General features: G+C 36.2%; 1 protein-coding gene across 1 annotated transcript in view; it reads right to left on the reverse strand.

The window, feature by feature from the left end:
• Nucleotides 1-202: 202 nt before the first annotated feature.
• The window catches only part of LOC140137392 (ATP-dependent DNA helicase DDX31-like), a 215672-nt gene continuing 188134 nt past the window's right edge, over nt 203-27740 (reverse strand). Inside the window, exon 15 of the mRNA XM_072159031.1 lies at nt 203-910. Within this exon, the coding sequence (XP_072015132.1) occupies nt 727-910 (184 nt within the window). The 3' untranslated portion in view covers nt 203-726. The remainder of the gene's footprint in view (nt 911-27740) is intronic.

Here is a 27740-nt window from a genome sequence, read left to right on the forward strand (position 1 = left end):
CCTGTTTTCTGACAATTTCAGTAACTGGCAAATTTAAATGTAAGAACAGCAGAAAATGGTGAAAATGTCACTTTAAAATTTGCTATATCATTCTCTTTAGTCTATTGTGATAAATTCAGACCTGCAAAACCTTCTGAATTCTGAAAGTATTGCACACCTCAAGTCTTTGAATTTGTATATTTATATATACCTGGTTTAAATACATGTACAAGATTTTGGTCTCAATGTCCCTCATTCTGAATTTGGTAGGTTGGCAGGTGTGCAGTGCAGGGGTATACCTCAATAATAGTATGTGAGTCAAAAAAATATGTCAGACCAAAATTGGGTCACTTGTAATAAAGTTTTGGAACTGCTGGTATAGGGCCCCCCCCCACAATCCAAATAATGTGCAACACACTGGATGTATGGGTAGAGTTCAAACTCTATTCGCCCTTTGCACGGATCCGCCATCTTGCTACCAAAACGAGGTTCTCCCTGCAAGTGCATGCGCAAAATGTGCATTTTTGTTTCTTGTGCTTTTCTAGCAACATGCCAGAAGACTTTTGCGTCGTGTATGTGATACTTAAAGCACTCATTTGACAGGTGTATGCACACACACAGCACACACTTTGCAGGTAGAACCTCCTTTTGAGATGACCGTGCGATCGGCCCATAGATAAGTCTGTTACACTCTAAATAGCCACTTGTCATGCTTACTGAACACACTCAACAAATTATATGAACCATTTATTTTTTCTTAAATTTCCCTTTGCTTCCTTTCTTCTTCTTCTTGTTACCAACAATAGAGGGCATCATTTTCCTCTTCTTCGCAGTTACCAGACTACCGGTATCAAGTCCACTACTGTATTCAGATATCCCTGATTTGCCCTTCCTACTGCCGGATGATTTGGACATCTTGTCTCTTCCAGGCCTGCAAAGAAAGACAAAATATAGAGAAAGAAGAACATTGTGTTTAGTTCATTTTTGCAATTTAGATGATTAAAAAGTGGGGTTTTCAATCTCATCTATTGGGCTGTTCCAACTGAATTCCACACACCCCCTACGGAAGACATGACCTTAATCTCCCACACAGGGAGTGTGGGAGATTAAGGTCATGTCTCCCACACTCCCCTGTGTGGGAGATTAAGGTCGTGTCTTCCACACAGGGAGTGTGAATTTAAAATGGAGTCGCCCATTCTGGTAACCCCATTTAAATTTCGTACTCCCTGTGTGGAAGATTAAGGTCATGTCTTCCATGGAGGGTATAATGGACTTTAACTACAATAGCCCATTGATGAATAGTAATCAGGTACATCTACACAACAATTAATGTAAGATTGATCCTTTTAGAACAGGTGTTAAAACAAATAAACAAAAACAAACAAGCAAGCAAGCAAGCAAGCAAACCCTACAATCAGTATTCGCTTAACCTGGATTTTTTCCCAGTTTAGTATCATATGGCCGCATGGGCAGTTTATTTAATATTTACACATTTTGCTTTCTTCCATAGATAGCAGCTTGGTTTAACACACACACACACACACACCCCCACCCACCATGTTATCTTCAGAAGATAACAATTTGTTTCACTACACACATATCCAGCATGCTATCTTCAGTAGATAACAATTTGCTTCACTATACACAAACATCCAGCATGTTATCTTCAGAAGATAACAATTTGTTTCACTACACACACATCCAGCATGCTATCTTCAGTAGATAACAATTTACTTCAAGACACACAAACAGTCAGTATTGATTCAATGTTATCTTCAGTAGATAGCGGTTAGCTTCCCTACACACATCCAGCATGCTATCTTCAGTAGAAAACAACATGCTTCACTACACACACAGCCAGCATGCTATCTTCAGTAGATAACAATTTGCTTCACTATACACAAACATCCAGCATGTTATCTTCAGAAGATAACAATTTGTTTCACTACACACACATCCAGCATGCTATCTTCAGTAGATAACAATTTACTTCAAGACACACAAACAGTCAGTATTGATTCAATGTTATCTTCAGTAGATAGCGGTTAGCTTCCCTACACACATCCAGCATGCTATCTTCAGTAGAAAACAACATGCTTCACTACACACACATCCAGCATGCTATCTTCAGTAGATAACAATTTACTTCAAGACACACAAACAGTCAGTATTGATTCAATGATATCTTCAGTAGATAGCGGTTAGCATCCAGCATGCTATCTTCAGTAGAAAACAACATGCTTCACTACACACACAGCCAGCATGCTATCTTCAGTAGATAACAATTTGCTTCACTATACACAAACATCCAGCATGTTATCTTCAGAAGATAACAATTTGTTTCACTATACACATATCCAGCATGCTATCTTCAGTAGATAACAATTTGCTTCAAAGACACACAAACAGTCAGTATTGATTCAATGTTATCTTCAGTAGATAGTGGTTAGCTTCCCTACACACATCCAGCATGCTATCTTCAGTAGATAACAATTTGCCTCAAGACACACACATCCAGCATGCTATCTTCAGTAGATAACAATTTGCTTCAAGACACACACATCCAGCATGCTATCTTCAGTAGATAACAACTTGCCTCAAGACACACACATCCAGCATGCTATCTTCAGCAGATAACAATTTGCCTCAAGACACACACATCCAGCATGCTATCTTCAGTAGATAACAACTTGCCTCAAGACACACATCCAGCATGCTATCTTCAGTAGATAACAATTTGCTTCACTATACACAAACATCCAGCATGTTATCTTCAGAAGATAACAATTTGCTTCACTATACACATACATCCAGCATGCTATCTTCAGTAGATAACAATTTGCCTCAAGACACACAAATCCAGCATGCTATCTTCAGTAGATAACAACTTGCCTCAAGACACACACATCCAGCATGCTATCTTCAGTAGATAACAATTTGCTTCACTATACACATACATCCAGCATGCTATCTTCATTAGATAACAATTTGCTTCACTATACATACACATCCAACATGCTATCTTCAGTAGATAGCGGTTAGCTTCCCTACACACATACATCCAGCATGTTATCGTCAGTAGATAACAATTTGCTTCACTACACACACAGCCAGCATGCTATCTTCAGTAGATAACAATTTGCTTCACTATACACAAACATCCAGCATGTTATCTTCAGAAGATAACAATTTGTTTCACTATACACATATCCAGCATGCTATCTTCAGTAGATAACAATTTACTTCAAGACACACAAACAGTCAGTATTGATTCAATGATATCTTCAGTAGATAGCGGTTAGCTTCCCTACACACATCCAGCATGCTATCTTCAGTAGAAAACAACATGCTTCACTACACACACAGCCAGCATGCTATCTTCAGTAGATAACAATTTGCTTCACTATACACAGCCAGCATGCTATCTTCAGTAGATAACAATTTGCTTCACTATACACATATCCAGCATGCTATCTTCAGTAGATAACAATTTGCTTCACTACACACACAGCCAGCATGCTATCTTCAGTAGATAACAATTTGCTTCACTATACACAAACATCCAGCATGTTATCTTCAGAAGATAACAATTTGTTTCACTATACACATATCCAGCATGCTATCTTCAGTAGATAACAATTTGCTTCACTATACATACACATCCAACATGCTATCTTCAGTAGATAACAATTTGCTTCACTATACACAAACAGTCAGTATTGATTCAATGATATCTTCAGTAGATAGCGGTTAGCTTCCCTACACACATCCAGCATGCTATCTTCAGTAGAAAACAACATGCTTCACTACACACACAGCCAGCATGCTATCTTCAGCAGATAACAATTTGCTTCACTACACACACATCCAGCATGCTATCTTCAGTAGATAACAATTTGCTACACTACACACACATCCAGCATGCTATCTTCAGCAGATAACAATTTGCTTCACTACACACACATCCAGCATGCTATCTTCAGTAGAAAACAACATGCTTCACTACACACACATCCAGCATGTTATCGTCAGTAGATAACAATTTCCTTCACTATACACATCCAGCATGCTATCTTCAATGCTATGATTCAATGATATCTTCAGTAGATAGCGGTTAGCTTCCCTACACACATCCAGCATGCTATCTTCAGTAGAAAACAACATGCTTCACTACACACACATCCAGCATGTTATCGTCAGTAGATAACAATTTGCTTCACTATACACATCCAGCATGCTATCTTCAGTAGATAACAATTTGCTACACTACACACACATCCAGCATGCTATCTTCAGCAGATAACAATTTGCTTCACTACACACACATCCAGCATGCTATCTTCAGTAGAAAACAACATGCTTCACTACACACACATCCAGCATGTTATCGTCAGTAGATAACAATTTCCTTCACTATACACATCCAGCATGCTATCTTCAGTAGATAACAATTTGCTACACTACACACACATCCAGCATGCTATCTTCAGCAGATAACAATTTGCTTCACTACACACACATCCAGCATGCTATCTTCAGTAGAAAACAATTTGCCTCAAGACACACACGTCCAGCATGCTATCTTCAGTAGATAACAATTTGCTTCACTACACACATCCAGCATGCTAGCTTCAGTAGATAACAATTTGCTTCACTATACACATACATCCAGCATGTTATCGTCAGTAGATAACAATTTGCTTCACTACACACACAGCCAGCATGCTATCTTCAGTAGATAACAATTTGCTTCACTATACACAAACATCCAGCATGTTATCTTCAGAAGATAACAATTTGTTTCACTATACACATATCCAGCATGCTATCTTCAGTAGATAACAATTTGCTTCACTATACATACACATCCAACATGCTATCTTCAGTAGATAACAATTTGCTTCACTATACACAAACATCCAGCATGTTATCTTCAGAAGATAACAATTTGTTTCACTATACACACATCCAGCATGCTATCTTCAGTAGATAACAATTTACTTCAAGACACACAAACAGTCAGTATTGATTCAATGATATCTTCAGTAGATAGCGGTTAGCTTCCCTACACACATCCAGCATGCTATCTTCAGTAGAAAACAACATGCTTCACTACACACACAGCCAGCATGCTATCTTCAGCAGATAACAATTTGCTTCACTACACACACATCCAGCATGCTATCTTCAGTAGAAAACAATTTGCCTCAAGACACACACATCCAGCATGCTATCTTCAGTAGATAACAATTTACTTCAAGACACACAAACAGTCAGTATTGATTCAATGATATCTTCAGTAGATAGCGGTTAGCTTCCCTACACACATCCAGCATGCTATCTTCAGTAGAAAACAACATGCTTCACTACACACACATCCAGCATGTTATCGTCAGTAGATAACAATTTGCTTCACTATACACATCCAGCATGCTATCTTCAGTAGATAACAATTTGCTACACTACACACACATCCAGCATGCTATCTTCAGCAGATAACAATTTGCTTCACTACACACACATCCAGCATGCTATCTTCAGTAGAAAACAACATGCTTCACTACACACACATCCAGCATGTTATCGTCAGTAGATAACAATTTCCTTCACTATACACATCCAGCATGCTATCTTCAGTAGATAACAATTTGCTACACTACACACACATCCAGCATGCTATCTTCAGCAGATAACAATTTGCTTCACTACACACACATCCAGCATGCTATCTTCAGTAGAAAACAATTTGCCTCAAGACACACACGTCCAGCATGCTATCTTCAGTAGATAACAATTTGCTTCACTACACACATCCAGCATGCTAGCTTCAGTAGATAACAATTTGCTTCACTATACACATACATCCAGCATGTTATCGTCAGTAGATAACAATTTGCTTCACTACACACACAGCCAGCATGCTATCTTCAGTAGATAACAATTTGCTTCACTATACACAAACATCCAGCATGTTATCTTCAGAAGATAACAATTTGTTTCACTATACACATATCCAGCATGCTATCTTCAGTAGATAACAATTTACTTCAAGACACACACATCCAGCATGCTATCTTCAGTAGATAACAACTTGCCTCAAGACACACACATCCAGCATGCTATCTTCAGTAGATAACAATTTACTTCAAGACACACAAACAGTCAGTATTGATTCAATGATATCTTCAGTAGATAGCGGTTAGCTTCCCTACACACATCCAGCATGCTATCTTCAGTAGAAAACAACATGCTTCACTACACACACATCCAGCATGCTATCTTCAGTAGAAAACAACATGCTTCACTACACACACATCCAGCATGTTATCGTCAGTAGATAACAATTTGCTTCACTATACACATCTAGCATGCTATCTTCAGTAGATAACAATTTGCTACACTACACACACATCCAGCATGCTATCTTCAGTAGATAACAATTTGCTACACTACACACACATCCAGCATGCTATTTTCAGCAGATAACAATTTGCTTCACTACACACACATCCATCATGCTATCTTCAGTAGATAATAATTTGCTTAAATACGCACGAACACCATGCTATCTTCAGTAGATAACAATTTCCTTCACTACATACACATCCAGCATGCTATCTTCAGTAGATAACAATTTGCTTCACTACACACACATCCAACATGCTATCGTCAGTAGATAACAATTTGCTTCAAGACACACAAACAGCCATTTTGATTCCATATACAATCACAAATATAGTTCTTCCAATACCTAACTCATATAAACTAGATATGTCAATATACATGTATTTGACTTTTCTACATCCTTACAAATGAACAGATTGATATATTCTCATATTAGTAGGTATTTTACATTAAAAATAAACTTTTGAGTTGCAACATCCTTATGCAACAAACGGACACCTTTGAAAATTATAATTTTGTTGAAAGTGCAAATGAAGTGCCAACTACCTAATGATAAATTTACTTTCAATTTTACAAAGTCAAACACTATTTATAAATGAGCAAATACTCTTCAAAATCCAAACTACAGCATCATCCACAATTGCACAATCCGACAATCACCTGTACACCAGCACATTACAAAGTGAACTTGTTCTACTAGCGATGCAACTGATATCAACACAATTTCCAAGCATGCAAATGTTGTATACAATGCAAACACAGTCGAAGATGGCAAACTTTGGCAGAAGGAATGAGAAAATCGCAAGTTGCTGAGGTTGTGTAAACTCGCTTAACTATCTTATGATCCGCCCCGCTGCACAAGTCAACACCGTCCTTCTGTTTTACACTCAATTTTGTATTTGAGACGCTTTAATTTCTATCAATATTAGATTTTCCGTATGATTTCACGCATGGAAAACACTAGGCCTCTCTTCCTCATCATACAGGGACTTGGGGTAAGTGGAGATAATATCAGTAGAGGCAAACTGGGACTGCTGAATAAACACCAACTCAAATGGTGATATCTCCACCATTAATTGGTAGAGATATTATATTAAAGACAGTTTAACTTTTGATGTTCAGGCTGGAGTCAATGATGACTGTAATGTTATTAAATGGCAAACTGTTTAATACCACTGTGTGTGAGATATAAAATTAAAAAACAGTCACACTCTAAAAGGGTAGATCCATTGCTTTCCCACGTTGCTTAGAAAAATATATTATCCTATATCAGAAGTGTGTCATTCTGTGTATAACATAACACATGATAAAGAAGGTCATACGTCACACATCGTCATCATCCCTATATCGTTGTGTCAAAAATTGCAGTGAGAGTACAGCGAATCCTCTCGTTTTTCAACAGCTACGCAGGGCGATTTTGTTCGAGATAGGCCGAGCGACTCAGGCTAAGCATACCATTTACACCATATGACTATCATATGAGATACCACAGAGTTTCTATATTCTACACATTATTACGATTTGTGAATGCTCTAGTACCCCATATGATGTTGCTATTACAAGAAAATTCGATTTATTTTCAGGTAAAACCCAGGTTTTGTTTCCAGTACACCAACTTGAAATGCAATACACTAATTAGCGGCGACTGCTGTTTGTTGTGTATATATTTTACTGCATTTTATCCGTAAAGATTTTTAAATCGCCGTAAAAATTTTGATATATTTAATTTTGAGAATTACAATTATACTTTATAAGTATAAAGGAACACATTTAGCCCAATCAGATCCAATTAAGATCCAGGTGCTTGTATAGAATATTCAATCACAAGTCCTATAACACAATGCATATGTAAACTTTCTTTATCTGTGTCAATAATAGAATATTGATTTCAATACCTCACCAACGGAGTATGGAGCTGTATGGAAAAAAATATTTATAATACAGGGTGTTGACACTGTGCGTCACCTAATGACATTTGAATGGATCTAGGAGCATTGTAGAAGTTTGTTTAAAATAGGTGAAAATGTATCAAAAATGATTTTTTCCAGTTTAGTATCACATAGTTCACTTAATATTTACTAATTTTGCTTTCTTCCATACATAGCAGTTTGGTTTACTCCACACACACATTCAGCATGCTATCTTCAGTAGATAACAATTTGCTTAAACACACACAAACAGCTATTATTGATTCAATGCTATCTTCAGTAGATAGCAGTTTGCTTCACTACACACACAGCCAGCAATGCCATCTTCAGTGAATAACAATATGCTTCAATGCACATGAAGCCATTATTGATTCAATGCTACCCTCAGTAGATAACAATTTGCTTCACTACACACAGCCAGCATGCTATCTTCAGTAGATAACAATTTGCTTCAACACACATGAAGCCAAATGTTATTGATTCAATGCTATCTTCAGTAGATAGCAGTTTGCTTCACTACACATGCAGCCAGCAATGCCTGTTGCTGCCGGGGGTCCAGGGGCCCGCTTAAGGGCCCCTGGTGGGGTCCAGGGGCAACACCCCTCTGCCTTCAAGGGGGCAAATCCCCTTGAAGGCAGAGGGGTTTTACACACTTGAGCACCACTGGAGATGCAATTTCATGGGGTAAAATGCAAAAATGAGAAACTGTTAAAATACTTCACTTTATTTTGAAAATCCGGATTTTTTTTTTTTTTTTAAATCACAAAAATCTGGAAATCCAGAAAAATCCGGAAAAATCACACCCCTGTAATATACATATTTTACTTGTCCCCAATGCGCTATAATTTTTAAGAAAAAAAAGCAAAAATAGGCACAAATTTGGGCAGGGGTGTAGTACCCCCTTAAATGAATAGACCTGATTGCTCTGACACAGGAGCTACTTTTCTGCAAGGGTGTTGTATCCGAGGTAGCTACCTTAAGGTTATTAATTATTTTTAACTGTTGTGATTTGGTAGTTCACAGCATCTTACGAATGGTAGTGAGCTTGGTAAAAACTGCATTGCTCAATTCATAGCGAGCGTGTAGAAGAATGAAAATATCACAGATATATTTTTATAGGTGCTGCGGTTCTTGACTTACGTTGTGAAGAGGGCTGAAACAACAACACTTTTGTAAAACGTACATAACTCATTAACAACAATAAATTAAGCAAGTTTATAAAGTATACGATTTGTAGAATGAACTTTTACAAAACATCAATGTGTTAATTTTCAATAATATATGGATCTAGATAATAAAAATCGATTTTTAGGTTGCTTCGACCAACAATACCTCGTCTACCCTTAATGTATGAAGTACCCTTTAGCCATTGGAAAATTGATCGACAAAACATTTATTCCTCCTGATTTTAAGAGAGAAAGAGAAATGGATTTGTATGCATTAACAGGTATAATTAATAATACACTTCTAACTATAACTCGACAAGAGTCCCAAATTTTTTTCTCCCAGTTCCCACACATATTTCCAAACAGAAGCATATGTTCCATTTTACCCCTTAAAAGCCAGCAATATGTTGAAGAAAACAGCAAACATGTGCCCAAGAAGATATCAGCTTTTAACTTCCCCACATAACTTTTGACCTAAACACAAAACTTCAGCGAGCACAAAAAATGATCATCCCTACCCCATATGGCCCGCAGTCAATCATAACAACCAATATTTGCCAACAACTTATTCATTGTAAAATGACTCACCGATTGCTACTGGAAAAAAAAAGGTCACAACAGTTCATGTCTGTGTGTCCACTACGCTGGCTGAAAAACAAGCCGGGAATTTCCCATAGGAATTCCCCCTTTTAAGATGCTGCCCTCGTGAGGGATAGCAAAGCTAACAGTAATTACTGGGACAAACTACCGCAAATTGTCCTTATATTTGTACAGAGCATATTAATAGTGATCAAGACAGTTTCATCTGCAAACCAATAGTTGTGCGCAAACATCGAGTGGATATTGTTTACACCAAAGGAGGTTATGGAAAGTAACCACTTGACCAATTATTATACTATTACCATACAATTAATATATATTTTTATGACCGTTAACAATGAAAACAAAAGTAGAGACAGAGCAGAGAGGGCCCAGATGTTGTCTTTCTTGATAAAGTATTATATGTAAAAACTAGATAATTCTAATCCAACTGACCAGCAGGGAACCAAAGGATGGATTGAAAAGGATACAAGTGTGTCACAGTAACAAAGGGTGAGTTTCAAACAGCAAAAATGTGACACAAAATCCAATGGGAGAAAGTGCATTTTTTTGTTTTTACCCACTTTGGATGTTGGGTCACATTTCTGCTGTTTTTAAATAAGTATAATAGTCAACCTAAATCGACTATAGTCATAAGGGGTGGCCATAGTTCTCTCGAGCTTTGCTCTGTTGTGGCGATTTTATTGATCTTTTTATTGTAATTTGATTTTGTTAGTATTGCTAACATGCATTGGCGCTGACCAGTAGTAAATTCAGATTTTCTTTGCTTTACTTCAGTTGTTTGGCTCAAAATTAAAGGGACATATCTGACAGTGAAAGAAATATTTTAATATTTCTTTTACTGTCAGATATGTCCTTTAATTTTAAAATCAGTTTTATTGAAATGGTACAATATGGCTTTAACAACAACCATTCATATAGCATCTTAGTTACAAAAGGGTATGAGAGAAGGAAAAGAGAACATCAGCAAAAGAACAAACAATTCATTGAAACAAATGTCTTGAGAAGAGACTTGAAACTTTCTACATTGGTTTTATGAAGCTATTGATTGAAAGGGTTCTACAACTTAGGAGCAGGCACGGAAACGGCGCTGTCCCCAGCACATTTACACATCCTAGGTTATATTCAAATAAATTAACATCAATTTGATAAAGGGCTGGGGTATGAACGTTTGGGCAGTATTTATTGTGGGACATTAGAGCACATCAGACATATCGAATTGCATTCTGAATACGAAAAATATCATTCTGATATCAAATAATTTTGATTTTTTGAAATTAGCAATTTAATACACATTTTATGGCAAATCATTAAAATTTATATTTTTGATATTTAACAGTACTTGAAGTAAACTTTATAAATCTGATGATTTATACTTAAATGTATGTAGGTGGGATGAAAAGCCGATGATCAATTGAAAATTTTGACCTTTCGTATTGAAGATATGGATTTTTTTCCCCAAAACACCAAAAGAATTTAGGTCTTTTTGGGAAAAAATCCATATCTTCAATATGAAAGGTCAAAATTTTAAATTGACCGTCAGCTTTTTCCTCCCTGCTACATACACTTTAAGAATATGTCATTAGATTTATATAATTTACTTCGAGGACTGTTATATATCAAAATTTGAAAAATATCAAATTTTTATAATTTGTCATAAAATTTGTATTATATTGTAATTTTCAAAAAATGAAAATTATTTGATATCAGAAAGACATGCTTTGTATTCAGAATGCAATTTGATAGGTCTGAGGTGCTCTCATGTCCCATAAAAAATACTGTCGAAACGCAATAAACGCTCATTTTAGATCCCTTAATACGATAAGATTGTCACTAAAGATAATATGTCTTTCTTTTTCAATCAAAACTACTAAAAAAGTCAAAACACCAGACAGTTGGAACATTTATCAAAATAATTGAATAGATTAAAAAAAAGCCACAAAATGAAATATTTACTAATGTTTTATTAGATAAAAACATACACTCTGTCACCACCAACCCTTACAGTAAAGCATGAGAGCTCAAACACAATAGCCACATCAATACGACCAGCCATGCGAGTAATTCCGCATGCGGCAGCCAATCGCTATTACCACCCGCCACTTTTTGCTCATTGAAATGCTGTTCAAATACCATTAGCAAAGATACACTATAATCTGTTTAATTGACAAAGTTTCACCTTTTTCTTAACATCACACAATAGACGACTATCATAATTAGTTAAAGTCGCTTCGGCAATCACCATGTGCATACGCTACCCACTTTCTCATTCATTCATTCATTCATTCATGTATGTGCATACGGCTTATAGCATGATTATACTTTCGTTAGTTGATCTTTTAATAAAAGCAATTAATTTGATACTCTTGAAGCTGTTATGGGGGTTTATGACTTTCAAGGATCCTTTCATATTGCCAGGAAACAAAAAATTAGCCTATATCCCACTGTCCAAATTTTCTTTAAGGCAGCTTTACTTCTGGATATTAAAACCGATTCAAATTACTACATTCAAACTGCACCAATTACCATTTTACCCCTCTCCACACAATGTCGACTGCGCACAACAAGTTCCAAATTTTCTTAAAAATTCAAAAATGTCAGAATTGCATATTTTCATGACCATATTCGGAATCGGCATGAAAACTGCATAAAAATGAGTACAAGCAAGTCTAGTATTGGTTCAGTGATTCTTGAGATAGTGCTTGATATTTTGAAAAAATATCTCAAAACTATGACTTTTTATATTGAAGCCTTAGGAAGGGGTTACAGGTAGGTAACTTTCATTAGGCGTCATCAGATGGTCATAGATTTGTCAAGGATCGGGGTACTCAAGAATTGCGATTCCTTAGGTTGGAATTGGAATCCTTTTTTGGAAATTTCGACTGCATCTTACAAAATTTTGCTGTAATATGTGAACCATCGTACTACACAAAATCAATGGTAATAAATGAACAGGAAATCTGGTTAGTTTGACACAAATTGGTGACATCAATCAATTGACTGGCAAATCATTCAATTAATCAATCATACAATCAATTACCCTACCACATGATCAATAACTGCCAAACTTAAATCTATTTTATGGTATACCTAACTGGTGTTTGTGCAACAATTTTATCATTCAACATAACCCAAAATAACATAAACAATCCACTTTCTTTACTCTATTCGCTGTCGTAGTGTATCATCAAAATCGACCGTTGCCAGGTCAACTGGTTCATGCTATCTGTGTTTGGAACCACGATCGAAATGATCACAACACAAAGCCAATGGGTTGCTAACAGGTGTGCAAACAAAACATTAACCAGTAAGTGAGATGTATTCACTATGACGACAAATAAGAGCAACACTTGCCAATTCAAAGCCTGATCAATCATATTTTTGATCAACCAATCATGATCCACTTGTCAACTTTACATAACAATTCTCCATCACATCCAGCTCTTGTAGTTGATAACCACAACCCCTATGAAAGACACAACCTTAATCTTCCACACAGGGAGTGTGAAATTCAAATGGAGTTACCTAAAATCTCCCACACAGGGAGTGTGAATTTCAAATGAGGTTACCAGAATGGGTCACTCCATTTGAAATCTACACCCCCTGTGTGGACGTTTAAGGTCATGTCTTCCACAGGGGGTGTATTGATTTCAACTGGAATAACCCATTCATCTGCTCGCTAAAAAACTACAAACCCAAAACCAATTTGTCCAATTAGGTAAATTACAAACAGCCTTTTCAATGCTTTTCATCAAGTAACACCAATTGTCTTCGAGGCAAAAAATATGTATCGCATTCCCGCCTTGCTCATCTTGATAAGTATGCGCTTGTATAGTACGCTGAGAGTGGTGGCCATTGTTGCGCTGTTAGCGATCCCCGGTTCTCAATGGCCACGGCTCCGGGGCAAGAGTTGGGCTTTGGTTTAGCACTGGTCTCTTAGCGTTACATCTCAATTGTCTGATCAAGCAATATCTTGAGGGCAGGGAAACTTGAATACACCACCATCCGTCTCAAAAAGAAAGTGTTAACACTTTGATACATTGGAAGTCGGCAAAAACACTTGTTCTAAATTGTGTTCCTTTTTTTTCTTCTCATGAACATATTTTTAACTATGAATTTGATTTCTTCGAGTAGTTTGATAAATTGTTTCATTTTTACAATGTTAAATAATAATTTCACATACTTCCTCCCTTGTGTATTCATATTGAAAACAAATTTGAACAATTAAAACTACTTCCATGGTTTGACATATTGACTAATAGAAAGGTTATATAAATCCAACTAGAATAAAGCCTGTAAAAAGTTTATATTCCCCTTGAAAGTTCTAAACCAAAGTGGGAGTCTGTAAATCTTTTATATATATATATTTTGGCGACATACAATGTTAAAAATGCAGTTAACCACAAAATATGATGCTAAAAATGATTTTTACATTTGCCAGGCTTAAAAAACAGTTGTCAATAAAAATTAAAAACAGGCAAAACATTTTGACAATTTTATACCAAATGTATGAAAATTTAAATATGAAAAAAAAAGCGACACATATTTTTTCTGATTTTTGGGTCAGTCAAAAACGGCAATATAAACTTTTAGAAAACCTGTTTTGTCAAGAAACAGTGCTTATGTAAGTTTCATAAACTTATGAATAAGGACTTAATAAGGAATAAGGCAAAAAAAGCAGTTCAAAAGTGAGTGATTTTATTTTATTTTAAAGTTTCTAGGGACCTGAGCATTTGGGGCCTGAGCTTTTGAACCTAAAATGACCCTAAAATATCTTTGCAAACATATTTTGTAAGTGTTTTGAAATAATTGTTTTCAAACATTTTCAGTTGCCCCCAAACGGCTGATTTTAGCAAAAAGTGAAAACAAAAATCCTCCCAAAATGCAAAATCTAGCTTGGTCGGACCAGTAAAACACGTTTTTTTCCCTGTCGACTTACATATTTTTATTGAAAAATCTGAATAATGAATTCAACTGAGGGTCAGAAAATGATGTGAGAGAGTGGGTGACAGAAAACTAAAACTTTCATCAGCCTTATGTTGTTTACTTGCACATACTGACTATTTTGACTTTATGAACAGGGTGATTAGCCTAACCCATCTCCCAAGTAAAAGGACTGTATCTGGTATGCAATTTGTATGCAGATACCCTATTTTTACTTGGGAAAGAGCGTCAGCTTAAATTTAAATCAACAAGCCATTAGTAGCAATTGAAATTGATAGCGTACGCTGCCAAATCTTACGACTTTATCAAAAACGAGAGCACTAGCCGTCAGGGGGGGTTGCCCCCAGGGCTGTCAAAGTCTTAGCTAATGGCATAATAACAAGTCTCTCGTCGACAGAGCGCCATTCTCGTGCTGGCCGGATAAGAAGCCGTTTGCGATTTTGACTGCCGATAAACGAGGGAGGATGATGGTAACTGGCAGATTACTGATGGCTTGATCTGGCAAGGTGAAGGGTAGGATGAGGATGGTGAGTTAATAGATGGGGAGTTAATCCATTTGGAGTTCTATTCAAAGATTAGAAATATGGAAGATGGAACTTGTGTTCGTATCAATGTAACATGTACAAAACTATACCAGTTCTATATTTCTACTATACGCTCAGTGACTTAATTTGTTTTGAATGCAGTTTGTATCAATTAATAATAATTTTGAACATCAGTTGCAAAAAAACCCCAACAAACTATTTGCTGCCCTGTGCTGTGAACAATTTTAGTGTACTTTTTTCTGAATGGATGTGAGCATAAACAATATTAATATAAAAGCACACAAGGCATTCTTTGGGGTTTTGATGTTTCATAAAGTGTTATATCATCACAATCATGGTACACCTCCATGACAATCACAGGGCGCTCATTTTTGGAATTGCTTGGGGTGAGAAACTGTTGAACAGTTGCATACTGGGACTACAATTGTTCAAATTTTGAGATTTTACTACCTTGCCATAAGATTTCACTACATTAGTGTGAGAGCGTGAGAAAGTGAACGAATGTGTGAATCTCATGCTGAATGTGTGAGAGTTGACAGCCTTGCAATCAAAGATATTACATTATACCATAAACATACATTCAAAAGTAACATGGAAACACAAACATGCATGCAGTAATAATTTTAAAAAAAGAGAAAGTTAGTAATAGGCACACACAAAACAGAAACAATTGCGTCAAAATGTATTTCTTTAAGGGCGTACTACACCCATATATTGGTTTGATTGGTCTAAATAAATATTTTTTCATTTATAGCTAAGCGATATATGCACGGATCATGTGAAATAAAAAAAAATATGAAAAAAAGAAGAAAAAAAGTGCTTTTAAACAATTGTAGTAAGTCATTTTAGCCCTATATATATTTTGTTTACTGTATCCTAGTTACTCAGATGCGTGTTTCATAACAAACCATGATTTATTCTATTCAGCATGTTCAAGTAGGGTACATGAATAGAATACATTAAATCCTTTGTTATACTCTCTATAGAAAATCTAGTGGTGCATGCAAAATATATAAACACTTACACAATGGATGTATAGTCATTAGTCAATAATATTATAATGTGTTGTTAGGAGAAGAAAAGGCTATTAGGTCACCGTATGTCAGGTTATAGGTCAATTGGTTCAGGTCAAATTTAAGCATCAATTTTGAATACACATGTGAGAGTTTGTGATATCATAATGAGGAATAATTTTGATATTCTGTCTTTAACTGGATATATATCGAGAAGTGCAAGGTGGATATACTAATATACCTTGGGATGTAAATGGTGAGTACAATTTAGAATGCCTAGTTGCGATGGATTTCACAAATAAATATAAAATAGTTACCAAAATCACAAACATTAAGCTTACGGAAAACTACCCAATATGGTGGTATAGGTGACAAGAAATACAATTTTTTTTCAACATTGCTGTAGTATGGTTGTGGTAACCTGTTACCTGTGGCTTAATTAAGTTTCAGTGAAATAATGTACATGCAAGTTAAAAATACAAAATATAGCTCAACATTGAAAATAGAAGCATTTTAACCAGTTCCTTTTTGATAGTTGTGGAGCACCAAGTTCATGAAGTCATAAAAGAAATCAGGAACCACTTATTCCCATTTTACATATCAACTTTATTTCCCTAACGTGTTAGCAACACATATCCAAAATTTTAACGAAATCCGTTGATAGTAAGTAAGCTTTCCAAAATGAAGTGAATTTAAATCATCAGTGATGTACCACCTTTTGGCTTCTACTTTTAAAAGTATGTAAGCTACGTTGATACCGATGCCACCAATAAAACGAGAAGATTTGCCCCTTCATTTTGCATACCACTTTGTCCATTTTTTTGTTGTAATTTCTTCACAAAATGCAAAAAAATGCAAAAGTCATTAAATTTGAAGTGAAGGAAGGCTATGGAAGAAGAAATACTATCTGATACAATCTAAGATTTTTTTAAAGTAAATTTTTTTCTGGAATGTGCAGTTACAGGGTCAAGTGATTATGTGGCTAACCACTGCAATTGGAAAAATAAATAAACAAACTACTGCAATTGAAAAATAAACAAGCAAACAAAAAAACTGAAATACAATGACAAATCTTGTAGTCAAGCACTAACAAAGTTACAAAAATTGTGTAACAGCCTTTTCCATACTTATGGAAAAATATCCTGCAAAAAAGTTCCCCCATCAACAAAATCTATAAACATATAAGCAAACTCCATTTATCAACAAACTCCCCATCACATAACTCCCTCAACCACTAGCACTCTGATTAGGGGGATGAGCTCACAACTCTACCATAATAGCCGTGTATAAAACAGGCGGCTTTGCTGCTTTTACACAACAAATAGCCTGCCTATCCCACGAGGGAACCCGGATAGCTAGCGCTAGATCGCTCGCACACGGAATCTTCTTCTGCTTCGTAATGTTGCTTATCTCCCCTCTTCAATAGTCTACCCTTTTTATCGCTAGCCAACAGTGAAAACAGGTTTAGATTTCCAGCAGCCTATTATAGTACTTTATAAAGATGACTATGGCTAACTCTTTCCATGCAGCTGCTGTGATTTAAGATAAAAAGATTTTAAAGCAATGCTGATTGAGTGCTTCTTGCAAAGTTTGCTTAATCTTTAACCCTATGAGAACTACCTGTTGATTGGCCAACATGAATATTGTGTTCAATTTTGAACCAATCAAGGAGGGTATTTAATAATAAAATCATCTGCATATGCAAGTTTGACCATAAATAGTTTAAAGCCTGGTCATAATTGGTGATTGAAATGAGCATTTCAAGTTTTCAACCAATCAGAAATGCTGTTAGATGACAGTAGTGTCCGGGGGTTAAACTGCATGTTGCACAGCAAACATCAATAAAGCGTAAAATCAAACTTCTAATAAAGCCACATTAGTTACTAAAAGTGAAGTTTATACATATTTGGACTTAAAGCATGCAAAGATTTTCTAAGCTTTTAAGATTTATAAGCATATTGACTTATAGCAACAATACCAACAAATCCCACACCACTAAATCCTCATGCAAAGGGTTAATCACACAAAAAAATGGAAACAACGTTAAGAATCGGTCATCCTGTCGCTACCTCGGGCTATTTGAAAAACGATCCTCATTTGTATTCAACAAAATCTTACTACCAACCTGTCTAAATAAACTTTAATAAATTAAGGAAGAAAAAGTAAATTACACCCAGATTTTAAGTGCGATTAGCGCAAGTTTAGAGAGGAAAAAAAATGTACATTTGCAAATCAGCGTAAGCTCACGAGGGATTTGTAAATCTTTTCACTTCTTGTTCAGTTCTATTTTTAAAGGACTGACCGATTTTAAATTTTAAATGAAATGCACAAAGACGGAGGTGGAGTGGGACGGAATTTTATTTGCAATTTAATTACTAGTGTCAAGCCGTCCCAATTTTCAGTGTCCATTTTAATGGTGTTAGTCTGACGCTGACCATTGTCCATCTTGGGACCAAGAGACCCATTAGCAGTAGTATCTCGGGCAACATGTCCAATTATGCCTATACCGTCCTGTATATAATTTGGTACTGCCAGATACGGGGAAGATTTGGGGTATTTGGGTCTTTGTCAACAGCAAGCAGGGAAAAAAATTGGCATCAACACTTATAAATATTATATACGCTTTTTTGCGCCACTGCTTTGACAAAAACAGTGGGTCACACCACAGGGCGGATCCAGGAATTTTCAATGGGGGGGGGGGGGCTGAGCCACTGCCTGCCTTAAATCCGACCCTACACCCCTATGGAAGTCATGACCTCAATCTTCCACACAGGGAGTGTGGATTTCAAATGGGATCACATGTATTCAGGTAAGCCCATTTGAAATTTATACTCCCTGGATGGAAGATTAATGTCATATTTTCCACAAGGGGTGTGTGGATTTTAACTGGAATACAGGGTGTCCCTGAAAGCACTGCATTGTCGGAAAGTTAATTGTTTTGGGTATTTTAACGCCACAACTAAACATAACTAAATAACCGGTGTGGTTGAGGAATAAAGTCAGCTATCACATACTTTTGACAAGTCACACTGTTCGTGAAATATAAGAATTTGAATAAACTCCCTCATTTTCGAACCTTTCCAGGGATTCAAATATCAATCGATGATCTGTATTCGGAGTGCTATCACTGCGCATCATCAGCGCATGAGGCGTCTATTTACCGTTGATAAATATTTGACTCCATGGAAGGAGCTGAAAATGAGGTAGTTTCAGTAAAATACTTTTCTTTCAAAAAGCGGAGCAGTCAATTGTCAAAATTCAAAAGTATATTCCTCAGCTACATTAGTTATTTAGTTATGTTTGGTTTATGTGTTAAAATACTCAAAAAATTCAGTTTCCAAGGATACAGTTCTTTCAGGGACACCCTGTACTCTACCTAAATCACCTATCATTGCTTTCAAAAGATCCAACAATATTCAAGACAAACTCGTCAAAGCAAAACTGCCACCACCAGATGATGACCTGCAAATTCTTATGGAACTGCAAACTGAAGGACTCTAACCAGAGGCATAGCCAGCTTTCTTGGCCCGGGGAGGATACAATTTTGGGGGCACAGAAGAAAAAAAAATTGCAGTTGGGTCATACATACATATACCGGTTTTGTTTTTTAGAGAGATTGTACATGTCTTTGAGCTTTCGCAAAAGGTTAAAAAGGCTTTACTGGGATGATGTGCTCGTGTAGCGTGCAAAAAATTTGTATTTTACACTAATTTCGCCCATAATTTGGATGAAAGGGGCTTTGTATATTTTACACTATTTTGGCTCATGATCGGAGTGAATTTTGGTAGAACCTTGCCCCTTTTCTTTTCCTTTGCCCTCTAGATTTTCTCTTTCATTTTTTGTCAGAGGGGCGCTTTTTTCTTTCATTTTTTGTCAGGGGGGCACTGCCCCCCCCGCTGGCTAAGCTAAGCTACTGACTCAACAATCAAAATGACATAACACAAATCTTAAATTATGGAGACTAGGCGGCACCCACCCGTCAAGTTTGAGGAACGTGCGACCCCCAGTCTCCGAGAAAAACAGTTTTTACTAATTTGACCCCTGGATGACCTTGGGTGACCTTGACCCACCAACCAATACAAACTTGTTCTGCCTGGGGTCAAGATACACCCACCCACCAAGTTTGAGGAACGTGCGACCCGTAGTCTCCGAGAAAAGAGGCGGACGGACAGACAGACAAACAGACAGACGGACAGATGTACAGATTCTGGTGAATTATAGTAAGATTCGGTATATAAACCTTGCACCTGATCGGCCCTGATTTGGTAAAATGATCTAACTTGAAATTAAAATTGCTGTTTCGAGGAAAAGAGCTTTAAAGTTTGAACACTTGACATTTTTTTTTTGAATAAAATAAATTATTAAACAGATCTGATGTCTTAGAAAATATAAAAATCCCATTATTTGGTAGCATGGTGATGATTTTAGGATGTCACCAATGGAAAGAGCGCCCTCACATTACCCATGATATGGATTTATCTCAAAATATCCTAATTTCAAGTTAGATCGTTTTACCAAATCAGGGCCGTGATGTGATCCAAGCTAATAGGATCAAAACCGGTAGTGCCTTTTTAATTATCAATTCTTATATCTCCTATTTTATTCACATTTTATACCTCTTTTATATTTGATACTATTTCAATTTTCCAATACCATATTATTTACCTACATATTCTATAAAACTAAATTTAATCTATGAATCACTTATGAACTTTTCACCTCCATCTATAGGCCTACTTCTTATCTTATTAATTTATACACTTTTAGCGTCTCTAAATGAAGGGACAGACTCCAACCCCATTATGATTTTACTGCGTAAATATTCAAGTCATTTTGCCCATTATGATTTTACTGCCGAAATATTCTAGCCATTTTGCTCCTTTCATTTTTATTCAAACTTAACTTAATTACACTGTAGAATCTTTTGTTTTATTTTTTATTAATTAATTTCAATTAATTAAAAAAATATGAACAATTCTTTTTCGCTGATAAACGCTCTCTGCCAAATCAAAAGAGTACAAGTTTAAAAACAATATTTACATTTATCGTTAATCAATTTTAATTCCATTATCTACTGTTTCATTATAAATTAAAGCCTACTTAGTGTCCCCACCTTCAAAGAACAATCCTTCAATTTTGATCAATTCCATCAATTAATTTTAACGACGTCTCTTCCAGCCAATGTTTTTAAATATTCATGCTAAATGGTCTATTTTTTTTGTTATCATGTGAATTCTAATGGAAAGAGCCTTATCATGCTTATTGGGCTAATCCAGTTGAAATCCACACTCCCTCTGTGGAATATTTTGGAAATATCTTCCACAGAGGGAGTATGTTTTGCAAATATAATTGGTCAGAGTTAATCATTTTAAAACCCATACTCCCCCTGTATTATGCCTTTACCTATATCTTCCACAGCTGGAGTAAGTATTTCAAATGGAAGTTACCCAATTGTCTATTCTATTCAAAATCAACCCTCCCTCTGTGGCAGACTTTAGCTAAATCTTCCACAGGGGTTGTGTGGATTTTAAATGGAATAGCCCATTAGACTATCTACTAAAAAGGTTTTTGACTAATTGACGAGGCACATCTTGTTATCATGCATATTTCAATAACACGCCTCATTTTGAAGAAAAAAAAATATGGCAAGCCTAAAATGTCTTTGGCTAAAAAACATTTGAGATCATAAAAGCATTACAAAGTGAATTCAGGTAGTCATTAATTTTGATCATATTAGTTTTTCCAATACATATTTAATGATTATCAAATTAATTTGTTTCCAAAGATATTGAATATAGGATGGAAATTTACAGTTTTAAAGTTATTAAGTTTTATATATTTTTTAAATCCTAGTCTGATCTATTCGGTGATTTGCTCATTCAGAAAATCATCAAAATTCCATTTTTTGCACCTAGTATATAGCATAGATGTGCTAATATAAGTGTAGCCTGCAAGTTGTTAATCATAAAGCTGTGTATTAAATACAAAATAGGACATTTTGCATGAACATTCAGGCCTTGCCGTCTAGATTTTAAAGGCGAGTGGTCAATCACTCGCTAGCATGATGCTAGGCGAGTGGTCGAATCACTCTCTACATTTTAATCAAATCACTCGCTAGGTCTGAAAGATCATTTATAAATACTAATATGAAACATTATTACACACTGTTCACAAAGCTTCACAACCTTTCTTTCGTATCCAGGTCTTATTACTGTAGATCGGATACAGGATACATTGAAGTGCTGAAACTTGCATGTAAATTGATATTGGATTCAATTTTGGGCGATTCGCAGCGAGTGATATTTAGTGTCTTTGGCGAGTTGAAAATCGCTCGTTAGAAATTGAGTTTGGGTGAGCGGTGGCGAGCGAGAGCGATCGCTCGCCTCAAACGGCAAGGCGTGAACATTGGTATTTTCATTGGGTTTATACTAGGGGGGGTAGTGCAAGACTTTTGACTTGGGCATTTGCATGCTCCCCATACAAATATGTATCTAAAACAACCTTCACCTTCTGTGACAGAGTCAATAGGGGTGATGCCCTTCTTGTATATACCTACCAACCTGTTGTTACTAACCACTGCATTTTAAAGCCATTCATCTACTTTCAGTGCCTGAGAAGATATCTTACACTTCCCATAATGCATTTCTCCCATTTCAATTCTCTGTACTGATTTGCTATCTAGTGCCACAATGGGTTGTGATATATAGTGACATAATGTACCTAAATCAACAGAGCAAATCTTGCAAAATATGTTTATTTCTTGACTATCGACCCATGTTTAACCAGTCTATTCTCAAAATGAAAACAAATGGAACCTGTACAAAGAAATGGGCAGTTGGAGGGCCATTCAACTTTGACGCGCTATTATTAAACTGTACGCTATGAATACGCACACAACGAAAATTTAAATTTGCTTGGTTTGGGTTGCAGTTTTAAAAGCTTCCAAATTTCTCTCTACAACTCCTAATAGCTATATATTTTATATATAACTACAAGAAAGGCTTTCAACATTCCATATATGTTCACAAAAAATACCGTAACTTTGCAAGGAATATGATATGGGCACATAAACACAAATTTTTGTCATGAATTGAGATAAAAGAGTAAGAAAAACTGCGTTATTTTAAAAATGGTGCGAGTTCATAAATCAGGAATTTGCATATGATTAGAAACATGGCTTATTATCCTCATATTAAAAAATCAAGATTTTTGGTTGGTTAAGACAAAAACCTGCCGGGATGAAAAGGGTATTTTACAAGACGGAAAAATACCAGTAAACAGTTAGGCCATGCGACAACAGCATTGAGAAGGTTCATGCGAGCAGTGTTAACTGCGCGCCAGCGTATTTCACTGAACGCATATGAATGGCGGCGCTTAGGCGCAACAAAGTCCTTGTGGCGATGTACTGCGTTCATGGTGTCAAGTCACGCGGTATTGTTATGAAGTTGTTTACTTAATTTTCGTCGATGGGCCTAATCTGGGTAACCAATTTAAACTATTATAACAATTTAGAATTTTAAGTTCAAAATTTGGGACAAATACTAATCGATAGATAAAGGTTGAAATTACTTGTCTGGCTAAAAATTAGAATGATTAAAGCGTTAAGACAGAAAATATCCGGGTTAAAAGTCCTTAGCAACGAAAATAAATTTGAAGGTAAAGCAAACGCAAAAATCACGAATTCTAACGACAAAAGTAGACAAAATGGAAATCAAGTAGAGAATTGTGAAGATATTTTCTAATAAAACTTATTTGTTAATTGCCCAAGATGATTGGCTACACATAATACGATACATTTCAAATCGAAATTTTCCAGGGAAAAGTAAAAAAGCATACCCAAGAGTGCGACGGTCATTTTTGCCAAGGTCGCGTCCGTTAATAATTTGACCTTTAACGGAAAACGCGCATGATGGCCCTCCGACTGTGGGAGTGAGGTGATACATCATGTTGCAAAGGATTCTGGGAAGGGTAAGATATCCATTTTCAGTGCTATCAATTACAAAAATCATCCATAATAACATCCTTCACCTTCAGTGATAAGGGGAAACTACATTCATGTTGTTGTATTTCCATCCTTAAGGTGGTTTGAAAGGCAAGGTTTAGGGAAATCATGAATTCCAACATTTTTGCAAATATCTCCAAAACCTTTCATGATACAATCTCAAGTGAGTTTGCGTTTATGTAGGGATATGTTGGCCATGTTATGAAGGTAATACAACCGTTGCCATGGTAACCAAGCAGTCGCTATTGGCTTCTGACCAATCACATTCAAAGTTTTGTTTTTTTTGTTTTTTCGCAAATCACTTCATTTTTCCCAATAGAAGTATACTCACATGTTGAGTCATGTTCCTGCACACCTCCACTGATTTTCCCGTAAAAAAAATCCCAGTGGAGGGGGGGTCAAAGCGAAATTTTCGTTTTTTGGCCAAAAATTCCATATTACTTACAAACTTTTTACGGGAAAATCAGTGGAGGTGTGCAGGAACATGACTCAACATGTGAGTATACTTCTATTGGGAAAAATGAAGTGATTTGCAAAAAAACAGGAAAAAACCAACTTTGAATGTGATTGGTCAGAAGCCAATAGCGACTGCTTGGTTACCATGGCAACGGTTTTATTACCTTCATAACATGGCCAACATATCCCTACATAAACGCAAACTCACTTGAGATTGTATCATGAAAGGTTTTGGAGATATTTGCAAAAATGTTGGAATTCATGATTTCCCTAAACCTTGCCTTTCGAACCACTTCTGTCACTTTGTTGCAAATAATTTAATGATGATTATTCCGTAGCTGAATAGAAAAAATAACTTCAAATGGGTAAAATTAGGCACACAACTATACAATGTACATACATTAATTGTTTGTTTTATAATGATTTTAATCATTGGTTTTGGTGCTTAACTGGCTATAACGTCCATTTTATATCTAATTCTACATTTTTTATTACTTTTTGATGAGTACCAAATTAATTACTAAACAATCTCCACACATGGTACCCGCCCTTGCTGCTTAAAAGTCTAATCGCCATGTCATTAACCAAAATGAGTTTTTTCTCTAATAAAAACTCATTTTTCATTTTCCATACAATGAAACAAACATTTTCACAGCTACATTTTCCATTAAAGACTATCACAATCTAATTTACAGTGCCCTAGGTCTGAACATTTTTCAGTTGCAAAAAAAAAAACATGATAAAAGTGACTATTATTGCTGTTTTTTAGAAATTAATTTAGGTAAACATGTGCCTCATTCATGCTGAACGTACCGCAAATGCGTTATAAATGACAAAAGATTAATGATGTGTTTCCAAACAAAATGGGCCATTCCAGGTGAAATCCATCACCCTTATGGAAGACATGATCTTAATCTTTCACACAGGCAGTGCAAATTTCAAATAGGGGCTACCTGAATGGGGCTTCAATTTGAAATCTATACCCCTTGTGTGGGAGATCAAGGTCATGTCTTCCATAGGGTGTGTGTATTTCCAATAGAACAGCCAAATGCACATCATCATCACTAGGTCCATATAACAACATATTGATAAGTAAATAATAGGCATGTTCACATGGAGGGCTTTTTGCTTAAACAACACGGTTTCTCACGAAAAATCTTGGGGAAATTCGCTGTGTGAACTACCTCAAGGGCTCCAATCCCTAAGTTTGCCCACATTTTTGTCCACAAGAATTTTAGGGGATTTCATGATTTCCTCCCGAGTGATGCTTGAGTGGTCCTTGAGTGCTACCGCTATGTGAATGATACATTTTGTGATTCTCGAGTAGGCCTACTGAGCATAACCTTGTATTAATTATATTTAATACGGCTCAATTCGGCCATAGTAGATATCAGACATTGCAAAATTCGAGGATTCCACAATCAGCGAAGAAAAAACCCAGTTGGCACACTTGTTCAAAACAATTCAAATGCATGTCATACCAACAATATGAAGGCAAGTGATTCAGGTCTGTCATTAATTTGAAGTAGAGACTCTGCCCTGTATCCATCTGCCCTGTATCCCACCCTTCCCCACTCCATTTGTCCAACATTGAATTGGGGGAGCGGGGGCACAGAATCACCCAAAGACAGTAAAAGTATGTGCCAACATATTTTCCCTGATTGCAGGCTTCAATTGAGTTGTGTGGACATGCACTTGACTTAGGAATTGCAATTCTCAAGCACACCAATCCTCAAGAAATTCTATGAAAGTCTGAATAAGACTAATATATTCATCAAAGAAACTAATCAAAATATACCGGATTAATCGTGTGTGCAGAGCATGATCGATAGGTTTTTAGATCTTTTAAAGCGTAAGTAAGTATAAATATATCTTTCTAATAGTGTCATTTACTAGAAATTAATTATTTGTGTATAGGTAGGACATTATTTTTTAATTTCAGGACATCAGTCGGCATCTGTTGCTGTTGATTAAAAAATGGTTTCAGTTGAATTCTTTTCTCCTGGTGGTAGATTTAGACTTGAAATATGAGCGTGTATACTGAATAGAGCAACACTGACAGCCGAATGGCTTGTTAACATCAGCCATTATCTGGTTACTTTCGAAGGTCCGATTTCTCGAAGCTTGGCTAGTGGTCAGGCATCCTAAGCCAGAAGGCTAGCCCGATCAATTGGATCCATTTTATTGATTTATCTTTCTAGGTGATGTATGATGTGAAATTGTAAGCACTGGTATATAGGACTAATTGGGCTTAAGTGGGTGGCTTAGGAAGCCTAACCACTAGCCATGCTTTAAGAAACTGACCCTTAGAAGTGTTTCTGCTGAGAAGTAAGCAATTGGTTGATGGATGATGGGTAAAAGCTCTTGTCAGGCTGAAAGTATACACAGTGTTATTCTTGTCAGGCTGGTTACTTTTTTCTTCTCTTTTTGGTTATCTCCAGTGTTGTAACAAGTCATGAATTGTGACTTGAAGTAAAATGGGACAAGTGACGTGGTCCCATTTAATTTGTACAGTGACTTGACTTGAGCTAACAATTAGGCCAAATGACTTGATTTGACCTGAATTTTTGGTTGACTTGTCACAATACTGGTTATCTGCGCAACTGGCTAGTGACAAATAAAGAAAAGGTACTCTGGCCAGAGTGCTGCGCTAACTGCGTACATGCCGTTCTATATCAATACACGATGTTACAAGTCTCCAT

Source organism: Amphiura filiformis, chromosome 17, assembly GCF_039555335.1.
Source record: "Amphiura filiformis chromosome 17, Afil_fr2py, whole genome shotgun sequence".
Taxonomy (NCBI): domain Eukaryota; kingdom Metazoa; phylum Echinodermata; class Ophiuroidea; order Amphilepidida; family Amphiuridae; genus Amphiura; species Amphiura filiformis.